The 24,428-nt window shown below is 38.1% G+C and overlaps 1 protein-coding gene across 2 annotated transcripts in view; it reads left to right on the top strand.

Annotated features, from left to right (window-relative positions):
- The window catches only part of LOC150109128 (rho GTPase-activating protein 20-like), a 166,334-nt gene that overhangs the window by 58,660 nt on the left and 83,246 nt on the right, over positions 1 to 24,428 (top strand). For both annotated transcript variants that reach the window (XM_090411718.1, XM_090411719.1), the window contains exons 3-6: positions 682 to 843; positions 1,169 to 1,278; positions 5,493 to 5,685; positions 21,932 to 22,079. In XM_090411718.1, coding sequence (XP_090267844.1) covers positions 682 to 843; positions 1,169 to 1,278; positions 5,493 to 5,685; positions 21,932 to 22,079 — 613 coding nt within the window. The remainder of the gene's footprint in view (positions 1 to 681; positions 844 to 1,168; positions 1,279 to 5,492; positions 5,686 to 21,931; positions 22,080 to 24,428) is intronic.

Below are 24,428 nucleotides of genomic sequence, written 5' to 3'. Positions count from 1 at the left end.
ATACCGTTTAAAATCACTGAGAATCTTAGGCCAGCTATCTGCGAATCAGATAAGGGTGGAAAATGGGTCTAAACGGCTCACTTATTATAGGGAAATAAAAAGCGTTAGTCGATTTTTCATTTATTTTACAATTATCCTAGAAATATTGGAACACATATCAAGAGTTAAGTTACAAACTGGCTGCATGATGAATTATACTGTATATTGAGTGCTCACACTGAACTTCTTCACTGCAAATAATAAAGGAATAAACCTTAAACTCCAAATTACTTTTTGCGGTATTTTTATGGTATCTTATTTTTAATTAAATATTTGAAATTTAAACACCTGCATTCTTTCATAAAAATCCCCGAACTATTATCATAAATTTTATAATATTCTAATACGATTATTTAATCTGCAATTGCATTAAACGTGTATATCAAAACTGAGTAACTTATTTGCAATCTTAAACTGAAGGCTTTCATTTATTCTTGCAAATTTTCTGACTGTTTCTTTTACCATTCCTAGATTATTAATGGCTCAGATTAAGATACAGAATCTCAAAGAAACTTTGAGATTTCATTTTTCATATTTGTTTTATGGCCGAAGTTACCGTTATTTGACAAAGGTCGCATGTGATTTTTATTTTAGTACGTGCAACTGTTTTTTTTTTTTTTTTTTATTTTATTTTCTCTGTAGACCATGCTGTTGAGGTTGAATAAGGAGGCCCCCAACAAGAGGAACGTATTTCGAGCTCCAGGTCATCATGGGAGTGTGAAGAAGCTTATTCATTTCTTGCAGAGGGGTTATTTGGTTAACATGGAAGATACACCTGTCTATACAATTGCATCTGTACTGAAGGTAAGTCGTTCCGCACAAAGAATTTGATTTCTGATTGAAGAATTTGGATTTTTTTTTAAATTATAAACAAGCTACATGCCAAGTTATGTAAAAAAAAAAAACACGATTCCCTTATTCTCCATTGAAAAAAAAAAAATACACACACAGGCATGCATATACAAGAAAAAAAAATGTACCCCTTCCTCACATGCACACGCAGATAAAGGCGAAAATACAAAATGAAAATGGCAAAATTTCAAAACGTATATATATAACTTATACGATAGTATATTTTTCAAATACATTCATTTATAACTTTTGCTATTTGTTACTTTCTTTCTACTAGAAGTTTCTGCGCAAGCTCCCTGGAGGCATTTTCGGTTGGGAAAATGAGGAGAAACTCTTTCACGTAATGGATGAAGAAGGATTAGAAGAAAGGTGGCTTAAGATTCACAGGTAAAAATTAAACCATACACACACGTGCATATATATATATATATATATATATATATATATATATATATATATATATATATATATACAGTATATATAACTTCAAAATACGTACACTTTGAAAAGATGTACAGATAGCGCAGCGGATCAAATTCTTAGTGTTCTAGTAGTTTCAAAGCGCTCAGAAGGGGTAGGTTGGCTGAGCTGAGACAATAGCACCTAGACGCTGTGATTGGTTATTGTTTCAACCAATTCAATCATTGTCATTTGTTATTAGTTGCTGTTTTTGTTTTCTGAGTTCTATTTGTTTTACATGCGTGAAGTATGAGCTGACATGGTAGGCAAGTCTTTATATTATATATAAAAACTTGCCTAACTTTTTTGTCCATATTTACAATAGGAAACAGAATTCTAGTCAAAGGAGGTAAGCCTCGTCCTTCTCTTCCAAATTTTACATTCTTCAGGCAACACCACTGATATATAACTGCTTGGAAAGAAGTCAACGGGCCATGATGACCTGAAGAACAAATAGCCATGGCACCACCTTAATCTTAATAAGATGGAGGACCTACTTTCGCTGCGATGACTGGAGTAATCCCTAAGGGCATAATTTCCAGAAATGTACAATAGCGGTAAATGGGAATTTTGGAGCATTCTTCCTGTAGGCATGTAATGAGGTCCTGAATTGTTGTGGGGCAAACGTCTCTTGATCTCACCGAACTCCAGTTCATCCCGCAGATGTTCAGTAGGGGGTTAAGATGCTCTTTGCGAACGTTCATGTCCGCAAAGCATGCAGTTACAGCAGCAGCACCCAGCTTTCTATTGTCTTGCTGAAAGAGACAATGGTCAGTTCGGTTGAAACCACAAAGTAGGAAGCATTGCATTGTCCAGAATGTTCAGATACCTCTCGGAGTTCAATATTCGTGGCACCATAAACAGAGGTCCAGGACAAAACCAAGGAAAAAACAGGACTATATCATCACATGACCTCCGAATTTCATAGTTAGTGTTATGCATTCAGGTAAGAGACGTTAACCGGGCATCCACACTCCTCCATCTGCTCGGTAGAGGGTGTAACGTGATACGTGCTCCATGAACAGAACTTTTCAAGCTTCCACGGCCCAATGTATTGTATACGCTCTTTGCATAACTGAACATGACGCTGCATGTTAGTTTGGCTAATGTGAGGTTTGCATATTGCGGTCCAACCATGGAGACCCATATTGTGAGCCTCGGTTCTGAATGTTTTTGTGCAGATTATCATTATATAACACCTCCAGGAAGTCCAGACTCATCGAGAGAGATTCGTGTTCTAGTCGATGCCCAAAACTCCGCATTCAACGTGTCTGGTGGTCGCGGTGGTTAAAATGGTGATTTTTATATATTATCCTTCGTAGCACGCGTAGCACCCTACGGTCTTGTTCGGCGAGTGTGGTAAGTCGCCCGCAGTGGGTAGCACTTGCAGTTTTCTCCCTACCCTTCCATATCAGTATGGTATCACTAATTATTGACCTGGGATGGCCCAAATTGTTAACAATTTGCGGAGCAGGTAGGCCTGCTACACGGCATCCTATCCAAACGCTTATTTCATACTCCGTTAGTTACCATTTTCCGCAGCTATTTCACCAGGAAACAGTTGCACTGACCTGGGAGCATATTATTCTTCCAATTTATACCGGAGCCTCTATAACTCAGTCAGTATAGACGAAGCTTATTGATTGGAAACACCTGGGTTCGATTCCCGTTAGTGACGTGAGGAATCTTTATCTAACTCATTTTTCGACTAAAGGTGAGTTAACAGGTCTCAGTGAAACCCCCCTACCTCTATTGGGGGAGGTCACCCGGAAACTCGAGTTTTTCGACCCCCAAAACAGGCAAACCGGCCCCGTGAACACACATGGATTGCGGTCATGAATTCAACCCCCCCCCCCCAATTTTTTCCGGTCCCGAGCCCGGAAAAAATTGGGGGGGGGGGGGGTTGAAGAAAGCAATGGTGAACTACCCTGTAAAAATCTCACCAAGAATACTTTGTGGGCAATGCCTACACAGTCATCTACGGTCGGAAACGACTAAAAGGGAAAACCAGATATTTATACCGGCTACAAACACGTGACTCGTTGCATAGCACGACGCACCTTGCACGTGGGAGTACCCGTTAACTTATTTTCAAGCTGTGTATGTGTATGTATGTGTATATGTATGTGTGTGTGTATGTATATATATATATATATATATATGTATATATATATGTGTATATATATATATATATATATATATATATATATATATGTATATATATATGTATATATATATATATATAAAATGATAAGCCTTTTTATATCACGTTTTTTGAAACGTTTTGAAACTTAGGGGGTTACCCTGAGTGTCGAGTCTTCAAAATTCAAGGAGAACCGGCATACCAGTCCGGAACACGGGGGGGGGCGCCTTAGGCGCCAGGGGGCGTATCCCCCTTGTGTATGTATGTATATAATGGACAGGGTAGTCAAAAGTCTCCGACAGTGTGTTAATTAGACGCCAGGGGGGACGGAGCCACCCCTTTTTAAGACTCGACACTCAGGGGCTATCCTGAGTGTCGAGGCTTCAAAATTCGAGTCATCAGAATTCAAGGAGAACCGGTCTGCCTGTCCTGAACACTGGGGGGTTGGGCGCGGTAGATGCCAGGGGGTATCCCCCCCTAGTGTGTGTGTGTGTGTGTGTGTGTGTGTGTGTGTGTATATATATATATATATAATGGACAAGGTAGTCAAAAGTCTCCGACAGTGTATTAATTAGCTTAGGTTATGTTTATGTTGTAGTTAGAATTGTCAAATATGTTTTTTTTTTAATTATGCGATAATTCCACGAATATGGAATTTTTGCTGACCAGCTAGGTTCAGGATGACACCGTTCTGTCAGAAAGGCTGAAATTGCATACGTTGAGGCTATTATTCTGACACAAATTTTACAGACGAGTGTAAATGCCTGTGTGCTGTAGAAGACATCTGTAAACTCCCATTAGGAAGAATAATAAATCATTTTCTTCCATGATCTGTCTTTGTTATCTTCTAGTACAGCCCTTTCCAATCTGTGGGCCGTTAGTTTTGTTAAGGGGAGGCCGTGAAATAATGAAAACAAATTTAAAATGTCTTTAGACTAAAGTGTGCCATGTCAAATGTGCATGTAAGATGTTACAAATATAATATTTGCATTTGATTTTTGCGATATTCGCTGTGTATGTTTTGTATTGAATATAAATACAATAAATATTATAATAATATATGTCTGTATTAAAAAAAAATTTTTGATGGGGGCCGCGAAATATTTTAATTTTTCCAAGGGGGGCGTTACGTCCATAAGTTTGGGAAGCACTGTTCTAGTAGATGATATAATCTGCATAAAGAAGATCCAGAGTTAATGAATAAGATCATCAAATCCGAAGAAGCCTTCATAAATGGCAAAATCATCCGGCACATTTGCGGGTATTGCATGTAGACAACTACTTAGACAATCCTAGTAGTACATGGCAAGAACAACTGAACCAACCAGGAAAAACTAACTGTGGAATGTGAACACTGAAGTGTTGATTTGACCATACTTTATTGAGGACATAGCTACGGAAGAAAATTTCTATCAAATGTTGAACTCTTACTTTTTCCCAGTGCTGAACGGGGACAAGACGATAACTAGTCTCTCTTTATGTAGAATGGAGCATCTCCTTACTATGTTGTCCAATGCCAACTTGCTTGACACTTTGCCAGCAGGTTACGTGACAAACGGTGGCCAATTGAGTGTTTACCTCACTATTACTACTGTACCTTATTGGATTTCTCTGTTTAGGAAATACTAAATAATGAAGTATTCTTGAGAAAGCCTATGATACTTTTAAATCTAGGAACAACAATCCAATCTGTATTTGACAAAATCAATGCTAACAAAGAATTGTGTTATAGAATATACTATTCATTAAGAAAAAAAATGGAAAATGTGTTGAAGCAGAAAGTTCATATTTTGGACATCTGGGACAAGTCAATTTAAGTTCAGTTTTTAATTTCAAGCTTTTTTTTTTTTTTAAGGATGAATAAATTTGATCTAAATGTTCAATACATTTTTTGTGATAAATTGATGTAATTTCAAGATTTATTGATGACTAAATTCAATAAATTTAACTATTGAGTGATTTTTAGAGCTAGAACTTAATAGTATTTGTGTAATTCCAGGATCATCACTTCACTTCCTGTTGCTGCTCAACATCTTCTAGTACTTCTGTTTGGAACTTTCCGAGCCATAGCCAACAATCCTGATACAGGTATGACGTCAGAAGCATTAGGTGTAAGTGTCGCTCCAAGCGTATTCCAGTCTTGTGTTACGGGAGGTACAATGGCCAGGATGGAGGATGTCATCAGGTTCAAGGTGAGTTGGGTTACATTTCTTATTCAATCTTCGAGAATAGATTTCATCACAAATCAAAAAGGCTGAAGCAATACTACCGACTGTTAAAAAATTGCTATTTCTTTCCATGTCTCATTACACAAGCACCATTCACTACAAATCTATTTATCTTGATTTCATCTAGATTTTATAGCTAGGCTATTTTTAACTCCTTTCAGAGTTATGAGATCTCTGTCACAGTCAGAGTTTTTGATGCAAAAAACTCGACTGTTTAACTATCCCTTACTTATAAAAATCTATCGTAAAACTCACGCTATTCCCCCCCCCCAATGCCTTGAAAATCATAGTATAGCCATGAACTAACGTTGATGGCTGTCCACCGATTTCCAAAAGTTTTATTACGGCTATAAAAGGGCTGCTTATTAACTCTCTCTCTCTCTCTCTCTCTCTCTCTCTCTCTCTCTCTCTCTCTCTCTCTCTCTCACACACACACACAATCTTTAGGATGCATGAATATTTCATATTCGGATTTCACAGCTTTACGTGCAGTGCAACTTTGTATCTTAACTTTTTGGTAGCATTTAAATGATAGATGCATTTCGATACCTACTGTCAGTCCTCGCTTCGCATAATGGAAGCCTGATGTTACTTGAAAAAGTTTCATGTTTGGTCTCCAGAGCAGCAGTGTTTCTCGACTATGCAAAAATATAAATAAATTAAAATTAAAAATTAAAAATTCTTAAATAAAAATTCTCGGATTGTCGAGAGTAATAGCATGTTATAGATTTATAGTATTTTGAGGAAAAAGGCACAAAAAATTAAAATAATTCGAGAAAGAACAATGGAAAATAATAAAACAAATCTTCTTTCGCTATGCCTTATCCCGTGTTAAACGGGTTCCCATCTTTAATCTTCTTCTTCCAGATTCTCCAGTCCAGGGCATCTTCCCGACTCCATCCTTTCTCCCTAAGATCCTCTGCCACCTTATCCCTTCATCTGAGTTTGGGCCTGCCTCTTTTCCTCCTTCCCTCCACCTCCATACGCTCCACTCGTTTACCAACATACTCCTCTCTACATGACCGAACCACCTCAGCCTGCTTTCTTGTACTTTCTTGCCGATCGGTCCCACCTTGATCGTTCCTCTGATGTAGTCATTCCTTATCCTGTCCTTCTTTGTCACACCACTCATCCATCTTAACATCCACATCTCCGCCACCTCCATCTTCCTCTCCTGTGCCTTTGTTATAGGCCACGTCTCCGCGCCATAGAGCATCGCCGGCCTCACCACCATCTTATACAGCTTTCCTTTCATCTTACAACTCACTCTCTTGTCGCACAGTACCCCGCTCATCTTCCTCCAGTTCATCCAGCCGCATGTTATTCGGTGCTGTATTTCCTCATCCAGGTCACCATTCCTCTGGACGACCAACCCAAGGTACTTGAATTTCTTCCCTGAAGTTAACCTTTCACCCTGGAGTCGTATAATCATATCCTCTTCACTCCCCGTTGACATATATTAGGTCTTTACCCGGTTAATTTTCATGCCTCTCTCCTCCAATACTTTTCTCCACTCATCCAGGCTCTTTTCAAGCTTCTCTCGGGATTATTCGCAGAGATATATATCATCGGCAAACATCATGCTCCCTGGCGCCTCCTTCTTGACGTCCTCCACTAGTACATCCTTGACCAGATCAAAGAGGTAGGGGCTCAGATTTGATCCCTGATGGAGCCCTACGACAATGGGGAACCCCCTCTGTCATGCCGACACTAGACTTGACCTGAGTTTTCGCTCCCCAATGCATCTCCTTCACCAGCCTCACGTACTTTTCCGACACCCCCTTCTTCCTCGTACACCTCCATACCTCCTGTCTGGCCACTCTGTCGTACGCCTTTTCCAGGTCTATAAACACCATGTGTAGCTCCGCCTGCATCTCCCTATATTTCTCCATCAATCGGCTTAGCGCAAATATTGCATCCGTTGTCCCTCTTCCTGGGATAAATCCAAACTGCTCCTCACCAATTTTTGTTTCCAGCCGTATCCTTCCTTCAATTACTCTTTCCCATATCTTCAACGTGTGTGACATCAGCTTGATCCCTCTATAGTTGCCACAATCTTGAATATCTCCTTTTCCCTTGTAGATTGGGACGAGAATGCTTTTCCTCCATTCTTCTGGTATCTTTTCCCGTTGGGCTATTTTCCTCATCAGATCCCATAACATGTCTAGGCCCTCGCTGCTCAAGCTTCTCCACACTTCTCCAGGTCTGCCCCCCCCCCCCTTCACAGCCTTTCCATTCTTCGTTTTTCTCAGTGCCCAATACACTTCCTCTCTGCTTATGTCCTGTACCGATCCTTCGTTTTCCTCTCCATCCTCACACCTCTCTCTTGGATTCTCCTCATTTAGTAGATTACGAAAATATTCTTCCCATCTTCCTCTGATTTTGTCCTCCTCTTGTAGTACTACTCCTGTGGCGTCCTTTATCTGCTTAACTGATGTTATGTCTTTCGAGGCCTTATCTCTAGCTTTCGCTATTCTCAACAACTTAGCTTCACCACCGTTTCTCTCCAGTACTTCATAAACCTCTTCAACTGCCCTCGCCTTCACCCTTGCCATAGCTCTCTTTGCACTTTTCTTTACTAATCTATATGCCTCCTTGTCGGCTCTTGTTCCAGTCATGTCCCATTTTTTTCTTTGCCTCTTTCTTTTCCCTGATCTCCAACTGCACCTCCTCATCCACCACCACGCCTCCTTATCCTCGGACGGTCCCTTTCCTGATGTTATACCGAGCACCTCTTCTCCAATTTTTCTAATATTCCGACTATTCACGTCCCACCATTCTTCCATATCCTTTGGTAACTTTGGTAACTTCATTCCTTCCAATACCTTTTCTTTAAACTCATTCCTTGGACCTTCCTCTTCCAATTTCCACCACTTTAATTTTTCCTATCTTTTCGCCATTTCCGTCTATTCTTCTTTTCCCCTTTTATATCGTAGTCTACCACAACCAACCTGTGCTGTGCCGCTACACTTTCTCCGTTTACAGTTTTTCACCTCCTTCTGTACATAATATAGTCAATCTGACTCATCCTGTCCCCACTCTTATAAGTTATCAGGTGTCCAACTCTCTTCTTAAACCACGTGTTAGCTATAGCCAGGTCGAAGGCCACAGCATGCTCTACGATTCTTTTACCTTCTTCATTTCTTTCACCACTACTCCAACCCCCGTGCACCCTTTCTTCAGCACTTCGTCGCCTTCCTACATGCCCATTCAGGTTTGCTCCGACGATCACTCTCTCACCATCAGGGATTTCCATTACTACCTGGTCTAGTTCTCTCCAGAATGCCTCTTTTTCCTCCTCATCACAACCTACTTGTGGAGTGTATCCACACACTATCACAGCCACGCTTCCTCCAATCTCAAGTTTAACACTCATAATCGGATCGTTCTTCCGGCATACATCGCAGACTCCACCCCAGCTCCTTGTCGATGATGATTCCAACTCCGTTTCTTCCATTCTCATTCACTCCGCTGTAAAACAGTTTATATCCTTCCGCCAGCTCCTTTGCTTTATTGACCTTCCATCTTGTCTCCTGCACGCACAAGATCTTCAGTTTCCTTCTTCTCATCATGTCTACTATCTCCATACTCTTCTCATTCATTGTACCCACATTCAGCGACCCGATTCTTACTTTACACACTCTCTCTTTCTGTTGGACTCGCTTCTTTAGCCGAACCCGTCCTTGGTTCGGTAGCCCAAGCCCACTTCTCACAGTCCTCGGGAGACAGAACTGCGAGTCGTTACGGGGAACGTCCTAGCTGTTGTCCTTTCTCTGTTATTCGACATTTCATCCCTGGTTTTGGCATGTTTTTTACGGCCGGATGCCCTTCCTAACGCCAACCCTCCCCATTTATCCGGGCTTGGGACTGGCGTTGAGATGGGCTAACTTGCCCTCCCCAGTGGCTGGGCTAAAATAATAAAACAAATAATCAACATAAATAAATAATCGATGTAAAACAACCAAAGGGAGTAGAAGTTCAACTGCAGGCCAGTTAAAATGGCACATTTAAGGCCACCCGGTGTATGATGCCAGCAGAACAAAATACTGTATACAGTTGTTGCTGCTATAGACCAGGGGATGGAAAAGATGATGGAGATACTATGCATCGGCAAATAGACTCAATGAGTGAAGGACAGGTAATTATTAGGATGATTTCAACTATGGGAACATAGATTGGAAGGAAGAGGGGGAACACATGGGAGGAAGGAAATGGAATTTATGCAGTTACTAAAGATAATTATCTGACACAGCATGTGATGGAGTATACTAGGGATTCGAGAGTGCTCGATCTAGTAAATGCATCTGAGAATTTGTCTATAACGTTGCCACCAACTGGTGAGAGTGATCATATGGTCTTGACCTGGAAGGTGGCTAAATGTGTGGAATTTTCGGTTAAGGCGGGGTATATGTGGAATTACTGATAAATATGACAAGCTTAATAGATTACTTGGATCGATGCTATGACATGTAAAATTGAATGGACTGGATGATGATAGTGCATGGGAAATGGTAAAGGAGTGTTTGATGGGGGGGGGGGTAATGGCAAACTGCATACCTAGAATCATTAGAGTAAATCAAGTGGGAGTTAAATGGATGAATATCATCATTAAGCTGGAGCTGCAAAAAAGAAACAATTGTGGAGAGAATTTAAGGAGGAAAGGAGACCTGTGGGCACATGAATAGTACAAGACACAGCCAGAAGGGTATCTAGCTTGGTATGAAAGGCAAAAGCAGATTATGAAAGGAAGCTAGCAATGCAGGCTAAAGAGAATACCAAACAGTTCTTTTGATTGCTACAAGTAAAAGAAAGAACGTATATGGAAAAATGATGTTAATGAATGCCGATCGTAGGGAGGTAACTGAATCAGTCGAAATAGTAGAATTACTAAGTGAACAATTTGCAAGAGTATATCATCTAGGTGGTGATATTGCAGGAAGAAGAGAGAGAGCCAAAGGCTCATATAGGAACTGAGGTAAATCAAATGAAGGTACATTGCATATTACAGAAACTTAATGTGAACACAGCTGTGGAATTAAATAGTATACTAGTTCGAGTTTTGAGTGAAGAAGCGGCGAGGGAATTGTCAGTGCCCTTGACCATATTGTTTAGTCTAAGTCTCAGTTCTGGGTAAGTCATTAGGGGATGGAAAGAGAGGGAAAATCGTTCCATTGCATAAATGAGGCTCTAAGACTGATGTAGCAAATTACCGACCGATCAGCATATCAGGAGTTGTTATCAAAGTATTGGAAAAGTTGGTTAAGGGCAAAATACAGGAATGGATAGACGGAAATAGAATACTGTATGGAGGGCAGCATGGTTTTGTGAAGGGTAAGTCATGCCTCAGTAACTTGTTCACGTTTTATAATACAGTGAGAGCTGAGTTGGATAAACGTAATGGGTTTACAGAGATACTGCTGGACTTTGCAAAGGCCTTTGACAGGATACACATGGAATTCTATTCGGTAAACTGCAGCACATGGGGATGGATATAGAGTTGGTGAATAGATAGGATGGTGGTTGATGGAGAGATATCAAAGACTAGTTTTTTTTTCAGAAATAAAGCCCAAAAGAAGGCTACGGACTAGATCAGTGCTGCAGGGTTCTGTTCTTAGACCGCTACTGTTTAATTTGTTTTCATTAATGACATAGGAAAGGATCTGAGAGGAACTGTTCAGTTATTTGCTGATGATGCAAAGTAGGGTAGAGCAATATTTAATACAAATGATTTTGCAGGATGATTTGGATAGATTGGCAGACTGGGAAAAGGAGAATGGATGTTAATTTAATGTGGCAAAGTGTAAGGTTATGCATTTTGGGGTGAAAAGATTACCAGCTGTATATCATATTGATGGAACTGTACTCCAGGAAATTGAAGCCTACTCTTGCAGATCTGGGTGCCAGGGCTTCTTGGTGATGAGAATGAGGTGGAGAGGATCCAGAGGCGAGTGACCAAGATAGTAGCAGGTCTATGGAATGAACCTTACGATAACAGGTTGAAGATTTGTGGGTTACAGAAATTGGTTGATAGGCAGGAAAGGGGTAATATGATTCAGACATATAAAATCACTTCAGTAATTTGTAAGATTAATTCATAGGAAATTTTTCAGAACAGATCTGGTGGTGAGAGGACTAGAAGCCATGCATGGAAAGTAAGAGTGTAGTTAGCAAGGGTATTCGAACTAGGTTTTTTTTTTGGAGATTAGTGAATGAGTGGAATAGGTTGCCAGAATCTGTTGTAGGTGCAATGAATATGAATGAGTTCAAATCAAAATATGATTGATACTGCGCAAATGTTTGATAGATCTTGACATGATATTTAGGGCTTCCCTCGATGGGTTTAAGGACTCCTTAGAGTTGTCCGTAATAGTAATAATAATAATTAGTAAATAATTAAAGAGGAAAAGATAAAAAGCTGGGTTAAATTTACATATAAATTGGAAGGCGATGCTAATAGAAACAAGAAAATGTTATATCCATTAATGAAAAATAGAACAAGAAGAAGCAATGTGAAAATTTACTTTTCTCATTCCTCTTCTGCAATGAGGTTTTTTAATAAATGAAGATGGAAATCATGTGACTGCTGAAATAGAGTTAGGTTTGATGATTATTTTTGGCATCTGTTAAACAATCTGAAAGATATCTTGAAATTTCTTAATAAAAGAAACGGATCTCTTTTAATTACTGAGAGAGAGAGAGAGAGATTACTTGCGATAATATAGCAGCATTGTTTTTGACATCTGTTAAAGAAAGATGAAAGTCATAGTGCAGTAAATTTTACTGAATATAGGTCATAAGGAAACAGGTGTGGCAGAAATTTAATAGACATTAAGTAAGATATAGAATGTAAAATTCCCTAGTATAGTTAATAATAGAAAATGTTCTGGGACAGTTGATTTCCCTCTTGAATTCTCAGGTATCACTTTCTTTCTGATCTGATCTACAGAAAGAAAGTGATATCTAATGATTTGAACCAAGAGGACCACTTTTCCTATAGATATAGTAGTCTCAAGTAGGGAGTGGAGTAACTATACAGGAATAATATTACTGTATAGTTACTGAATGATTTTCAAATATCTATGAAAGAATATGGCAACAAATAGAAGGAAACAATAATAGAGGAATGACTAAAAGAAGAATAGTTTGCTTTCAATTGGCGGTTTTGTTTTCACTCTAAGGTAAATGATGGAGAGACACTGGAAGTTTGGAAAAAGCTTACTTATGGCATTCTTGATTTGGAAAAGGCTTTGATTGGGATCAATTGGAAAAAGTTTGGGAAACTTTCAAAAACATAATTATATATATAGTATGATCCAGAATATGTTGAAGACATGCTTGTGAACTCTCACTTAATTTGCTTGGAGCATAAAAGGCAAATGAATTTAGAGAAAAATGCCAAGAATGTATGGAATGAAAATTGGAAAGAAAAGACCAAGAGGTGGAGAAACCAAATAATAGAAGATTTAGGAAAAAATAGACTGAAACTTGAGCTGGAGTAGCATTCATGAATAAAGAATATGGGAGATCAAAAAATACACAGTACTAATGTACTATAGATTTATCTACCAACCTCTCGTGTATGGGCTCAACATAAAAAAAATAAAAAAATTAAAAAATGAATTTGATAGCTTTTATCTGTTTTACTCGACAGTTTCTGTTGGGAAGTTGTCTACAAAGAAGAAAATAATCAAAATAAAACAAGTCCAAGACCTGTGTAGATCAACAGAAGTGGCGTTTGCTTTCTCAGTACTGGGCCGTTCAAAGAAAGACCTAATTTCGACTCTAGTCCTCAACTAGAATCGAAATTAGAATCAACAAGTTCCCAAGTTGGTCGATTTCTGACACGGTAAGCGGGTTTTTTCTCCCGGAAAACTGGGGTTTTTCGTCCCTTAAACTCAAGATAATCGACTGCAGAACCCACACCATTGCATAAAATAAACATAATGTTAGGATTATGGGTTGAGAGATGGTATCGTGTGTTTGCAATTCCCTTCATCGGATGCTGATTAAAATTATATAAAATTAAAATTACTGGCGGAGGTTAACCTCCACCAGTAGCCAGTGAATAGAATTGAACTCCACCAATAGCCAATCATCAGTTGAAACACACTCAGTCTCAAAAGTTAGATAGGACTAAAACGGCGTTTCCTGCTCCCTATAAGGGAATAAAAGACGTTAACGGATTTCTTGCATACAAAACAAGTAATCTAAACCCTTTTTATCCAAAAGGGAATATAAAAGGATGTAGATTACTTGTTTCATCACTAAGAAGAAGGCTTCATGGTGAACACTTCAGAACTAAAGATTATTACTGAAGTCATCGGCTAGTATCCTTGTTGTGTGTGTGTGTGTGTGTGTGTGTGTGTGTGTGTGTGTGTGTGTGTGTGTGTGTGTGTGTGTGTATATATATATATATATATATATATATATATTGCTTGTGTTGCCAAATATCGACTAAACTCGGAAACTGAAGTAAGGTCTAGAAAAGGAATACAATCCAATTTAGGTAAATTGGAGGTAAATGTCATTTTTTCATAGGATTAAACATGCATTCATAAATAAATACAAAAACAAAGTGGGAAAAAATTGTTCAAAAAAAATTTTGAACAAATAAATTCATGATTAGCCCATGATAAGAAAAATATTCGGTTTCGTATACCAAAAGCTAAAAATAGATGTAAGAAATGGGGAAAAAATCCAATGTTGCAAGGGAATTGCAAAATTCTGTCACTGACTAATTCGACAAAAACACAAATTACCTCGATATCTAGATAAATTTTTTTATACATATTACAAAGAGATCAACTCTAGCATGCCTATACTCAACAAATAACTGCTTCTATTTCATTTAATACCGTAAATATTCTAATTAAAATGTTTTTCATGAAAAGTCACTTAATTAAAGAAAATTAATCTACTTAATAATGACATTATTATGTATATTATATCTGTTATTAAGTATAATGACAATGGAAGAATAACCTTAGTGAATGCAAAATGTTTTAGAATTAGTTGAGTTGTTAAGATATCAAGTAAGCCGGATCCCTGGGAGCTGCGGTAGAACTACATGAAGGAACTTCAGCAAGAGCATGATGCGGTCACAGCAGTTGGAGTGCATGAGATATCAGCATGATGGTGAAGAAATGTGTGAAAGAGTTAGCAATTCCTCTAACTTGGTTATTCAACTTGGGTCTCAACACAATTACAATTCTGATCAGGAAAGGAAGGCAAGATAACTCCATTATATAAGGGTGGAAATAGGTCAGTAGCAGACTCTAGAGTGGTAATGCACTCATGGTTCAATTTTTTTGGGGGGGCCCGAGTTGAGTAGATGACTTGAGAATACACACTATGCATCGCATACGACCTATGACTGAGCATCGGCAATGATCACTAATTCATAAGTAGTATAGAAATAGTAGACACGAGACAACATAAATAAAAAAACATGAATTTTACTAATTATAATGAAGAGCCAAAGGCTTCAATTCGACATGAACTTATTTAAGTTAAGGGATATTAAATCCTTATTATTTCTTAGCCGAATAAGAAACTCAAAGAGTTTCATGCCGAATTTCGTATGCAATAAGGATTTAATATCCTTAACTTAAATAAGTTCATGTTGCCGAATTGAAGCCTTTGGCTCTTCATTATAATTAGTAATTTAATAGGACACCTCTTGGTAATTCTCATAGAAGGGATGTAAGTTCTGTTCGCTACAAACTTGGTATTAACTAGGTCTACCTACTCACTGATGAGACCTCAGAAAAGGTCGAAACCGGTCTGAGTAGTGACCTTCTCTCATAATGTTGAACAATAATACAGCTCCTAGGAGTTAAGTTCAAATTATGGGTAAATATCAAGAATAGTGGTCGGATCTTGCTCCACCCTTTCTATGAGCTGCCTCAGCTTGCACTATCTTCAAGGGTCAGTTGCTGCACTATCCAGGTATTTGCTTACGCTTGGAATCGCCGAACTTTATATAGTTTCTATATTCGGCATGAAACTCTTTGAGTTTCTTATTCGGCCTAGAAACAATAAGGATTTAATATCCCTTAACTTAAATATGAATTTTATTAATTAGGAAAAGATTTTTGGAAAATTTTGTAGTGTTTTTTCCTTTTTCTTTGTGGGGCCCTGGAAAAGGACCAAGGGACCCTTTTCCCCTCTGGGTAAGCCATTGATCCAGCATCGTTAGATGCCGAAGAGACTAATTATGATGTGTAACCATAATTCTCTCTCTATCTCTTTCTAGAGGGCAGCATAGTTTTGTTAAGAATACATCTCGCTTTAGTGATTTGATTGTGTTTTATAACAGTGACTGCCGAGTCAGATATGAGAAATGGACATGTCACAGTACTTTCGGATCTTGCTAAAGAATTTAGCAAGACTGTGCGTGTAAATGCATTCTATGAATGTGTGGGAAGGTACCCATGAAGCGAATGTGTGTGTGTGTGTGTGTGTGTGTGTGTGTGTGTGTGTGTGTGTGTGTGTGTGTGTGTGTGTGTGTGTGTGTGTGTGTGTGTGCACAAAAAAAAAAACAAATTCCGAATCTAATATCGAATGGGGTAGTCAATTCAAGATGCAAAGGTGGTTAAGATCCTAAGGGGATGTTACAGTTTCTGTATGCTAATACTGGAAGCATCAGGAATAAGAGAGAAGATATTTTAGCATTATTTAGTGCAACCCTCACCAAAAGTATAGGCATTAGTGAGACTTGGCCAACAGCAGATGACATAGCTACAGGGATTGAAAGTGAGGGATTTAGTATTATCAGGGAGGATAGAGTAGACAGGGGATTGCCTAATGTTGGTTTTAATTCGGATTCGGGCAGATGGCTGCTGAGTCAATATGGCCGACAGAACAAAAACATCAAATAGGTTGCTATAGACCAAGGGATGGCAAGGATGATGTGGAATACATGCATCAGCAGTTTAGTGCAATGAGCATATGTCAAGTAATTCCTATGGGGGATTTCAATTTCGGAGACATAGATTAGGAGGAGTAAGGATCACATAAGTGAGGCAGGAAGGAAATGGAATTTCTTACTGAGAGATAATTACTTGAAGAAGAATGTGAAGGAGGGATTTAGGATTCGAGAGTGTTGTGCCTTGTTATAGGATTAGAAGACCAGTCCATAACTAAGGTAGCTACATTGCCTCCATGGGGTAGCCATGGAATCACTTGGGAAAAGTGATCACGTGGCCTTGACATGGAAGGTAGAAAACATGTGGAAAATCCAGTTAAGTACGAGTATATGCGGAACTGCAAGGCAAATGATTATGACATGCTTAAAAGGCAGCTTGAAGCATGGCATAAACATCTGCAAGAGAAGATGTGCACCGTCAATGGGGGATAGTCAGTGGGTATCTGGAGGAAGCAGTATCACACTGATACTCTGTGAGATGTAGCACGGCCTTGTGAAGGTTCGATCATGCCTTAATAATGTACTAAGTTTTTTTTATAATACAGCTGAGTTGGGTAAAAGGAATGACTACACGATGATACTGCTGTATTGACAGGATACCACATAGAACTTTGTTACCAAACGGCAACAAGTGGGTATGGATATGAAACTGGTCAGATGGATAAAAGGGTGGCTGATAGACCGATACCAAAAAGTAGTATATGAAGGAGAAGAATCCAGCAGAAGAAAGGTAATTAGTGGTGTTCCACAGGGCTCTGTGATTGGAGACCACTACTGTTTAAATTGTACATAAATAATAAAGAAAATAATTTGAATGGTACATAACTAAGGTAGCTGCATCGTCTCCATTTGGGAAAAGTGATCACATGGCCTTGACTTGGAAGGTAGCAAAACGTGGAAAATCCAGTTAAGGCAGATGATTATGACATGCCTAAGAGGCAGCTTGAAGCAGTACCATGGCATAAAGATCTGCAAAGGACGATGTTCATCGCCGATGGAGGGGAAAGTCTAGGGGTATCTGGAAGCAGTAGGTAGAATATTAATCACACTGATACTCTGTGAGATGTAGCACGGCTTTTTTTGATGATGCAAAATTCTGTCAGTTAATAGTTAATCAAAGTGATATAGAGAGCTTGCCGAATGATTTAAATGGGGCTGACAGAATAGGCAAAACATAATGAAAACTTAAAGATTACATGCTGTGTATCACACTGAGGAACTGTGTTCCAAGAAACTGAAGCCATGGATTTGGGTTGTTGTAGTAGAGAGGTGAAGTTTAGAGGGCATATTGCTAAAGTAGCTATGGTAGTTCACAGGATTACTTGGTTATTGGAGACCACACTAATAAGCAGAGATAAAGAAGTTATCATTCCTCTTTATAAAACCTTGATGTGGTCATATCTGAATTACTGTGCTAAAGTTTGGTCATTTGGGTTTCTTGGAGATGAGGAAATGGTTGAATGGATCTAGAGGCAAGTGACAAAGATGGTTAGTGGTCTGTGGAATGCTTCCTGTGAAGATAGATTGAGGGTTTGTGGATTACAAAAGCTGGTTGATAGGTGAAAAAGGCGAGGGGAATATGGTAGAAACATTTAAGTTACTTAAAGGCTCTTATAGGATTGATACAGAGGAAATGTTTCAGCACTTGGCTGGAGGAGGAAGATCAAGAGGTTATCCCTGGAAGTTGAGTGAAAGTATTGTCAGCAAATGAGTGAGGACTAAATTTTTCGTTTGGATAATGGTGAATGAATGGAATGGGTTGCCCAAGTCAGTTTTGAGTGCTTTGTCCGTTAATAGTTTCATGGAGAGGTACGATAGGTATTGTGTTGATAATTTAGGTTTCACACGATGAGTCTTAGAAATCCGTAGAGGTTCCCTTTCAATAATAATAATTTCATAGGATTCAATGAAGAATACAGTTTTTTACATTACAATGGAGTTGTGATGTTAAAAACATTTGGACTCTGCCAAGGCATTTGCCAGAATTCTCTACTTACAGGACGAAAAAAACCCGCTTTCCCATTTTTTGAGACGTGCTAGAGATCGACTAACTCAGGAGCTAGTCGAAGAACGGCTTAGAAAATGTTCCTCTAGTCGGCGACTAGATTTGAACTTAGGTCTTCCTTCAGGAGGCCAAGTGCCATGGAGTGTAAACGCCACTTCCACTGAGCTACAAAGGCTACTTTTATTTTTATTATTTTTATTTTTTTATTTTTGTCCCTCCATCATGGTTTCCAGACTATATTGAAAAAATAAATTTCACTTTTATAGTTTTAATTTAAAAAAAAAACTCTAAAAGTGAAATTCATTTTTTAATGCAGCTCAGTGGAAGTGGCTCTTCGTCCTCTGCGCTTAATCGCTCGAAGTTTGACTTAAGTTCTAGTCTAGTCGCTGACGGGAGAAACTTTTTCTAAGCCTTTCTTACGTAAGTCCCCCAGTTAGTCGATGTCTTGCACAGGCAAGCGGCTTTTTCTTCCTGGAAACTCGGGTTTTTCATCCTGCAAACTCAAGAAAATCGACCGTAGTACCCATATTATTTCAGACAGTAACATATCTTGTTAGGGTTAGGTACCAAGAGATGGCAGCACTTGTTTGCCAGCCTCTTCATCGATGGCTGCTATTATTAATGACAGACATGGGCCAGCTATCTCTGATTGGCTACCGGTGGAGATTGAACTGCCCACTCAGTTTCCAAAAAAAAGCTAGATAGGGTATAAAGGCCTCACCTACTGCTATAAGGGAATAAAAGGAGTTAGCTGATTTATTTATTTTATAGTTTTAATTTATTTTTAATTAGTCTGGAAACCCTGATGTAGGGACAAAAGACGAAAGGGAGGATGGTACAGCAAAAAGTACCGCCATTTCGTCCCTAACCCTAACGCAATAATATTGTCTGAAATAGTGTGGGTTCCATGGTCAGAACTCGGGCTTTTCCCATCAATTTGAAATGATGGGAAAAGCCTGAGTTTCTCGGGTGGGGGGGGGGGGAACCACTTGCCGATTCCAGAGATCAACTAATGAACTAAAAAATTCCTCTAGTCGTAGATTATGGGAACTTTTTCTAACCCTTTCTTCTACCAGTTCCCAATGTTATTTGTGCCTTGTTTAAAGTTTTGAGTTTATACTGAAGTTGTCCTTGATATGTGAGTGAAAATTTTATGTAAGCAAAAGAACTAATTTAAATCCTCCATTGTATTAATTTTAATTAAAAATAATATCCATTTAGATAATTATTATGAATTGCAACCCCTACCTCTCTAAAGAATGGCACTTATTTTTCCTATTTCACTATTTTTTTATTATTATTATTTAATTACTCTAGAGAGCCTCCATAACTCAGTCTGTATAGACTGAGTTATGGAGGCTCTCTAGAGAATATAAATAAAGAATTCATTATGATGTAAATAATTGCAAAAGTTTATAATAAAGTTGTTTAAAAAAAAAAAAAAAAAAAAAAAAAAAAAAAAAAAAACTCAGTCTGTATAGACGAAGTGCTTTGGTCAGAAAGACCTGGGTTCGATTCCCGTTAGTGACGTGATGAACCTTTATCTGGTCGCTTTCGACTAAAGATGAGCCAGTCTCATATGGAGGTAGGATTTTTTTTTTTTTTCACCCAGAAACTCGGGTCAAAAAACCGAGTTTCTGGAACAGGCGAACTGGCCCCCGTGAACACATGCTTCTACAGACATAGGATACCTCCAGGAATAAGAAGTAACCAACCTATTCCGTAGGATTTCGCTTCCGAATACCTACACAGGAAATGTGTAGGTTTTCACTTGAGCGTAAATGAGGATAGAATGGGAATAGGAATACTCCAGAGATTGATAAATGCCGGTCTGGTTGGCCGAGTGGTTAGCGTATCTGCCCTCCACCCAAAAAGGTTGCAGGTTCGAATCCCGCCATGGGCATAGATGTTTGTGATTGTCTGTGAAATCACTAGTGGTGGTAGTCGGCGGTAGATGGCGTTGGTGTTAGATGATGAAGGTTTGTGGAGTAGTGAGACGAGGAGTTGTAGAGTTGATGCCCTTCCTCAATGTGTCTGGACTCCGGGAGGTGTGATATTATAATAATAATAATTATGCAAAATCCAAGAATCCCCCCCTTTTTTTTTTCGGGATAAACAACCCTTCCACTCCGTATGAGATCGGCTAACTCACTCGCCTTCAATTGAATAAAACCCATAAAAAGATTACTCTCATCACCACTGTCGGTACCAGGTTATTTTGCGCCTTAGTCAAAGTTTACAAGTGCGCCCCTTATTTCATAAACTAAAATGTTTCTGACTGACATTAAACAAAATAAAATTGTCTTTCAGGTTAAATTAATAGGCAAATTAATAGGACTTTTTTATTCTTTTTAAATTAATTTGAAAATTCTCTGTTATAATTCATTTACAAAAAAAAAATTATAAAATACCGAAATTGAATATTTTAAAATGTTAACGTCTTAAAATATTTATCTTAACTGAATTTTAAATAGCGGTAAGTTCAAATCATTTAGGTAAGGAAAAAAAAAGAACCAAGAGTTAAATAGTGTAATGTGTAAGGGATAAGGAAAAAGAATCGATACCTAAATCATATATCATTATTTAATTTTGATATTTTAGTAAAGTATGAATAAAGCATAGCTTAAAGTTTTGCACCCCTTCATGGATTGCGCTCTAGATGGTTGCCTAGTTTGCCTAAATGGTAGCGTCGGCCCTGCTCATCACAATGTGTCCCAAAAAAAGTCAATAGGAATTCTATGAAGTGATTAGCGGTGCTGTATTGAAGTTTGGGAATATTTTCTTTGTGTGAGAACCATTCGAAGAGGGGGGGGGGAGTCAATAGGAAGAGCAAAAGCAATACTGAATTTTTGGAAATTATAATTTATTGAATTAAATAACGTTTGTTAAGATAGCGGCACTTGTTTGCTGTTTAATAATATTAGGGATATTCGTCGGTAGTCAATACATTAACAATTTAGCCCTCTTAGTCCCCCAAAAGTTAGACATAGCCTAGACGGACTCGTGTACTCCCTTGTAAGGAATAAAAGGCAATAGCGAAATTTATTTATTTATTATTATTGACGAGGACATTTTTTGTTAAATATAATTTATTGCATTAATTAAGTTTTTTTACTTGAATATGACGCGTTTTCTCCGGTGTTTTTCCTAAAGTTAAAAAAAATCTTTAGAAAGTTATTTTGTATTATATAAAAAAATATTCTATTTCGTTCAGTCTGCTGCTACTCGCAATTGGAAAATTTTACTCTACAGCTAATTGGATTGTTTTCTTTTTTCAGGTAGCGACTCGTGTCACAAAGTTCCTAATCGATAACTTCGGGACCAATATATTTGGCCATGACAATTATGAATATTATTCTTACATAACTGGCCGAGTGGGTGATGTATCTCACGGTGTAAATAAAACATTCCAGCAGCTAAAGAAGAGTAAGTTTATCTGTCTCAAACATGAGTCTAATAATATTACATCGAAACTGTGAAACATGAGCGGATTTGTAAATGAGTTCAATCATTAAAATATCTTGATTATTCGGTTTTTATCTTAATAGCTGTCACTATTTAATTCAGATCTGCCTCGTCAACGAAAATTATAAAAAAACTTGAAGGAAAGATATATACATGTTGCAACTTTTTATCTGATATCTCAGCGCCAGAGGAACAGCTCCTGTTCTACGTTTTCAAATAAATTGCAAATACACACAAATGCGTTTATTATTACTCTTCGTAATAAATACTAAGAAGGCAATGCCTGTTTAGTTGCTGAATTAGTCATTCTCAGGAAATGAAGTTCCAGCAAACATACATTGTAAAATATTATTTATATTAAGAGGCTGCATGAAAGTTTTACTCAATAATCACTTACTTCACATTCTCTGCCTAACAATTACTATAACCACCAAAATGAGAATTTACCTGGAATCTTGTTCATTTTCAGGTAGCTCATTTCAAGATAACCAAAAATGTGTTGTGATTATTTGTTTATTTCATGTAAAGGTAATGATGATGATAATAATAATCATTACATGACACATTCATAACACTCCAGACCTCATTGTGAGAGGCGACTCACTGATGATGCAAACACAAGATGTTTATTCTTTCAGCAAAAAATGATGTTTTTCACATGGTGATGATTCTTATACGAACCAAAAAGATGACTAAATTAGGATCTTTTTCATAATTCAATAGTCATAAGCTTTCAAGAAGCCCTGAATGCTTGTTGTGGTGAAGGGAGGGGGAATCATAGTTACTTAGATATTCAAGGAGTTGTGCATACAGGTTGAAAACATTTTAACCTATGGACATGTAAGAGATTCTGCTGTCTCAGGGCTCTTCAGTATATTATATTATTGGTATAAAACAGCACCTCCATGGAGTCCCAGCAGAGGTTCTCCACTGTACCCTGTTTCATCTCATAATGACACCGTATACTAATTTATCTCACAAATATATTTTTTGCCATTAATTATGTTTCCTCTGGCTGGCTTGTCTATTTTCTAGAAGAGAAAACCCTCTTATAAGACTGACAGAAGAATAGTCATGACTAAATAAATAACAAATTTATTTATTTAGTGATTACTATTTTTCTGGTTTTATTATTATTACGGGCAACTCCAAGGAGTCCTTAGACTCATCGAGGGAGGCCCTAAACATCACGTCAAGAACAACTACTCAACATCCACACAGTATCTATCATATTTTGTCTTGAACTCATTCACAGTTATGGCACCCACAACAGACTCTGGCAGCTTATTCCACTCATTCACCACTCTCCAAGTAAAAAAACCTAGCTCTAACACCCTTGCTAACCACACTCTTGCCCAGCTTCCATGGATGGTCCCTAGTCCTCCCACCACCAGTCTTGTTCTGAAAAATATCCTCTGAATTAATCTTAGAAACCCTTCAGTAATTTGAATGTCTCAATCATATCACCCCTTTTCTGCCTATCAACCAATTTCTGCAACCCACAAATCTTCAACCTGTTCTCATAAGATTCATTCCATAGACCTTCTATCACAGTAGTCATGATGGGGGTCTTATCAAGGCTTGATACAGAGGAACAATAACTTGCTTGTCTCTGCTCGTCGAAGTATTGTTTTTATATGTTTTATAAGTAATCATTTTATATCCATCATCTACAGAGCACAGATTGTTTGTAACAGTATGCAAGCATTAACAGTTAGTTATTAGTGGGGGAAAATTAAGATTGTAACAGATAAATATAAAGAACTGAAATCCTAATTGGATACCATCTATTGTTGGATAAAAGAAGTTATAAAAGTAAACTCTGATACCTTTTAATTCCCCAAAGTGAATAGGTGCTGCTTCTTTAGTCCCAATCGAAACTTTTTGAAGGCAACTTAGTATTCTTTAGCCTTCACTGATATTGAGCTCGAGCCATCCATGAACCAAGACTTTCAGGTTTTAGAGAGAGAGAGTAGATAGACAACTGCCCTAATCTTATGGCCCTAAACTCTTAATACTTTTATCGTTGTCTGCAATAGTGTGAATTGCATGGTCAATTCTTTTAGATACTGGGTTAAAAACACAAGTTACTGAAAAGGCAAAACTCTACTTGTTTTTTCAAATAGTCAACTAACTCAGGAACCAGCTCAGATGACCCTGAAAAAGTTACTCTAGTACTTTTTTAGCCACTAGAACTGAACTATAACCATTTGCCAGGTTATAGGTTACTGAGCCTGTAACCAATTATGCAGGTACTCAATAAAAGAAGTATGAAGTCAAACTTAAAATGATTCTCTCAGATGTTTGACA

Source organism: Typopeltis vanoorti, chromosome 2, assembly GCF_054136105.1.
Source record: "Typopeltis vanoorti isolate ZY-2024b chromosome 2, IOZ_Tvanoo_1.0, whole genome shotgun sequence".
Classification (NCBI taxonomy): domain Eukaryota; kingdom Metazoa; phylum Arthropoda; class Arachnida; order Uropygi; family Thelyphonidae; genus Typopeltis; species Typopeltis vanoorti.
Note: the sequence above shows the minus strand (reverse complement) of the source record. Positions and strands in the feature narration are given on the sequence as shown.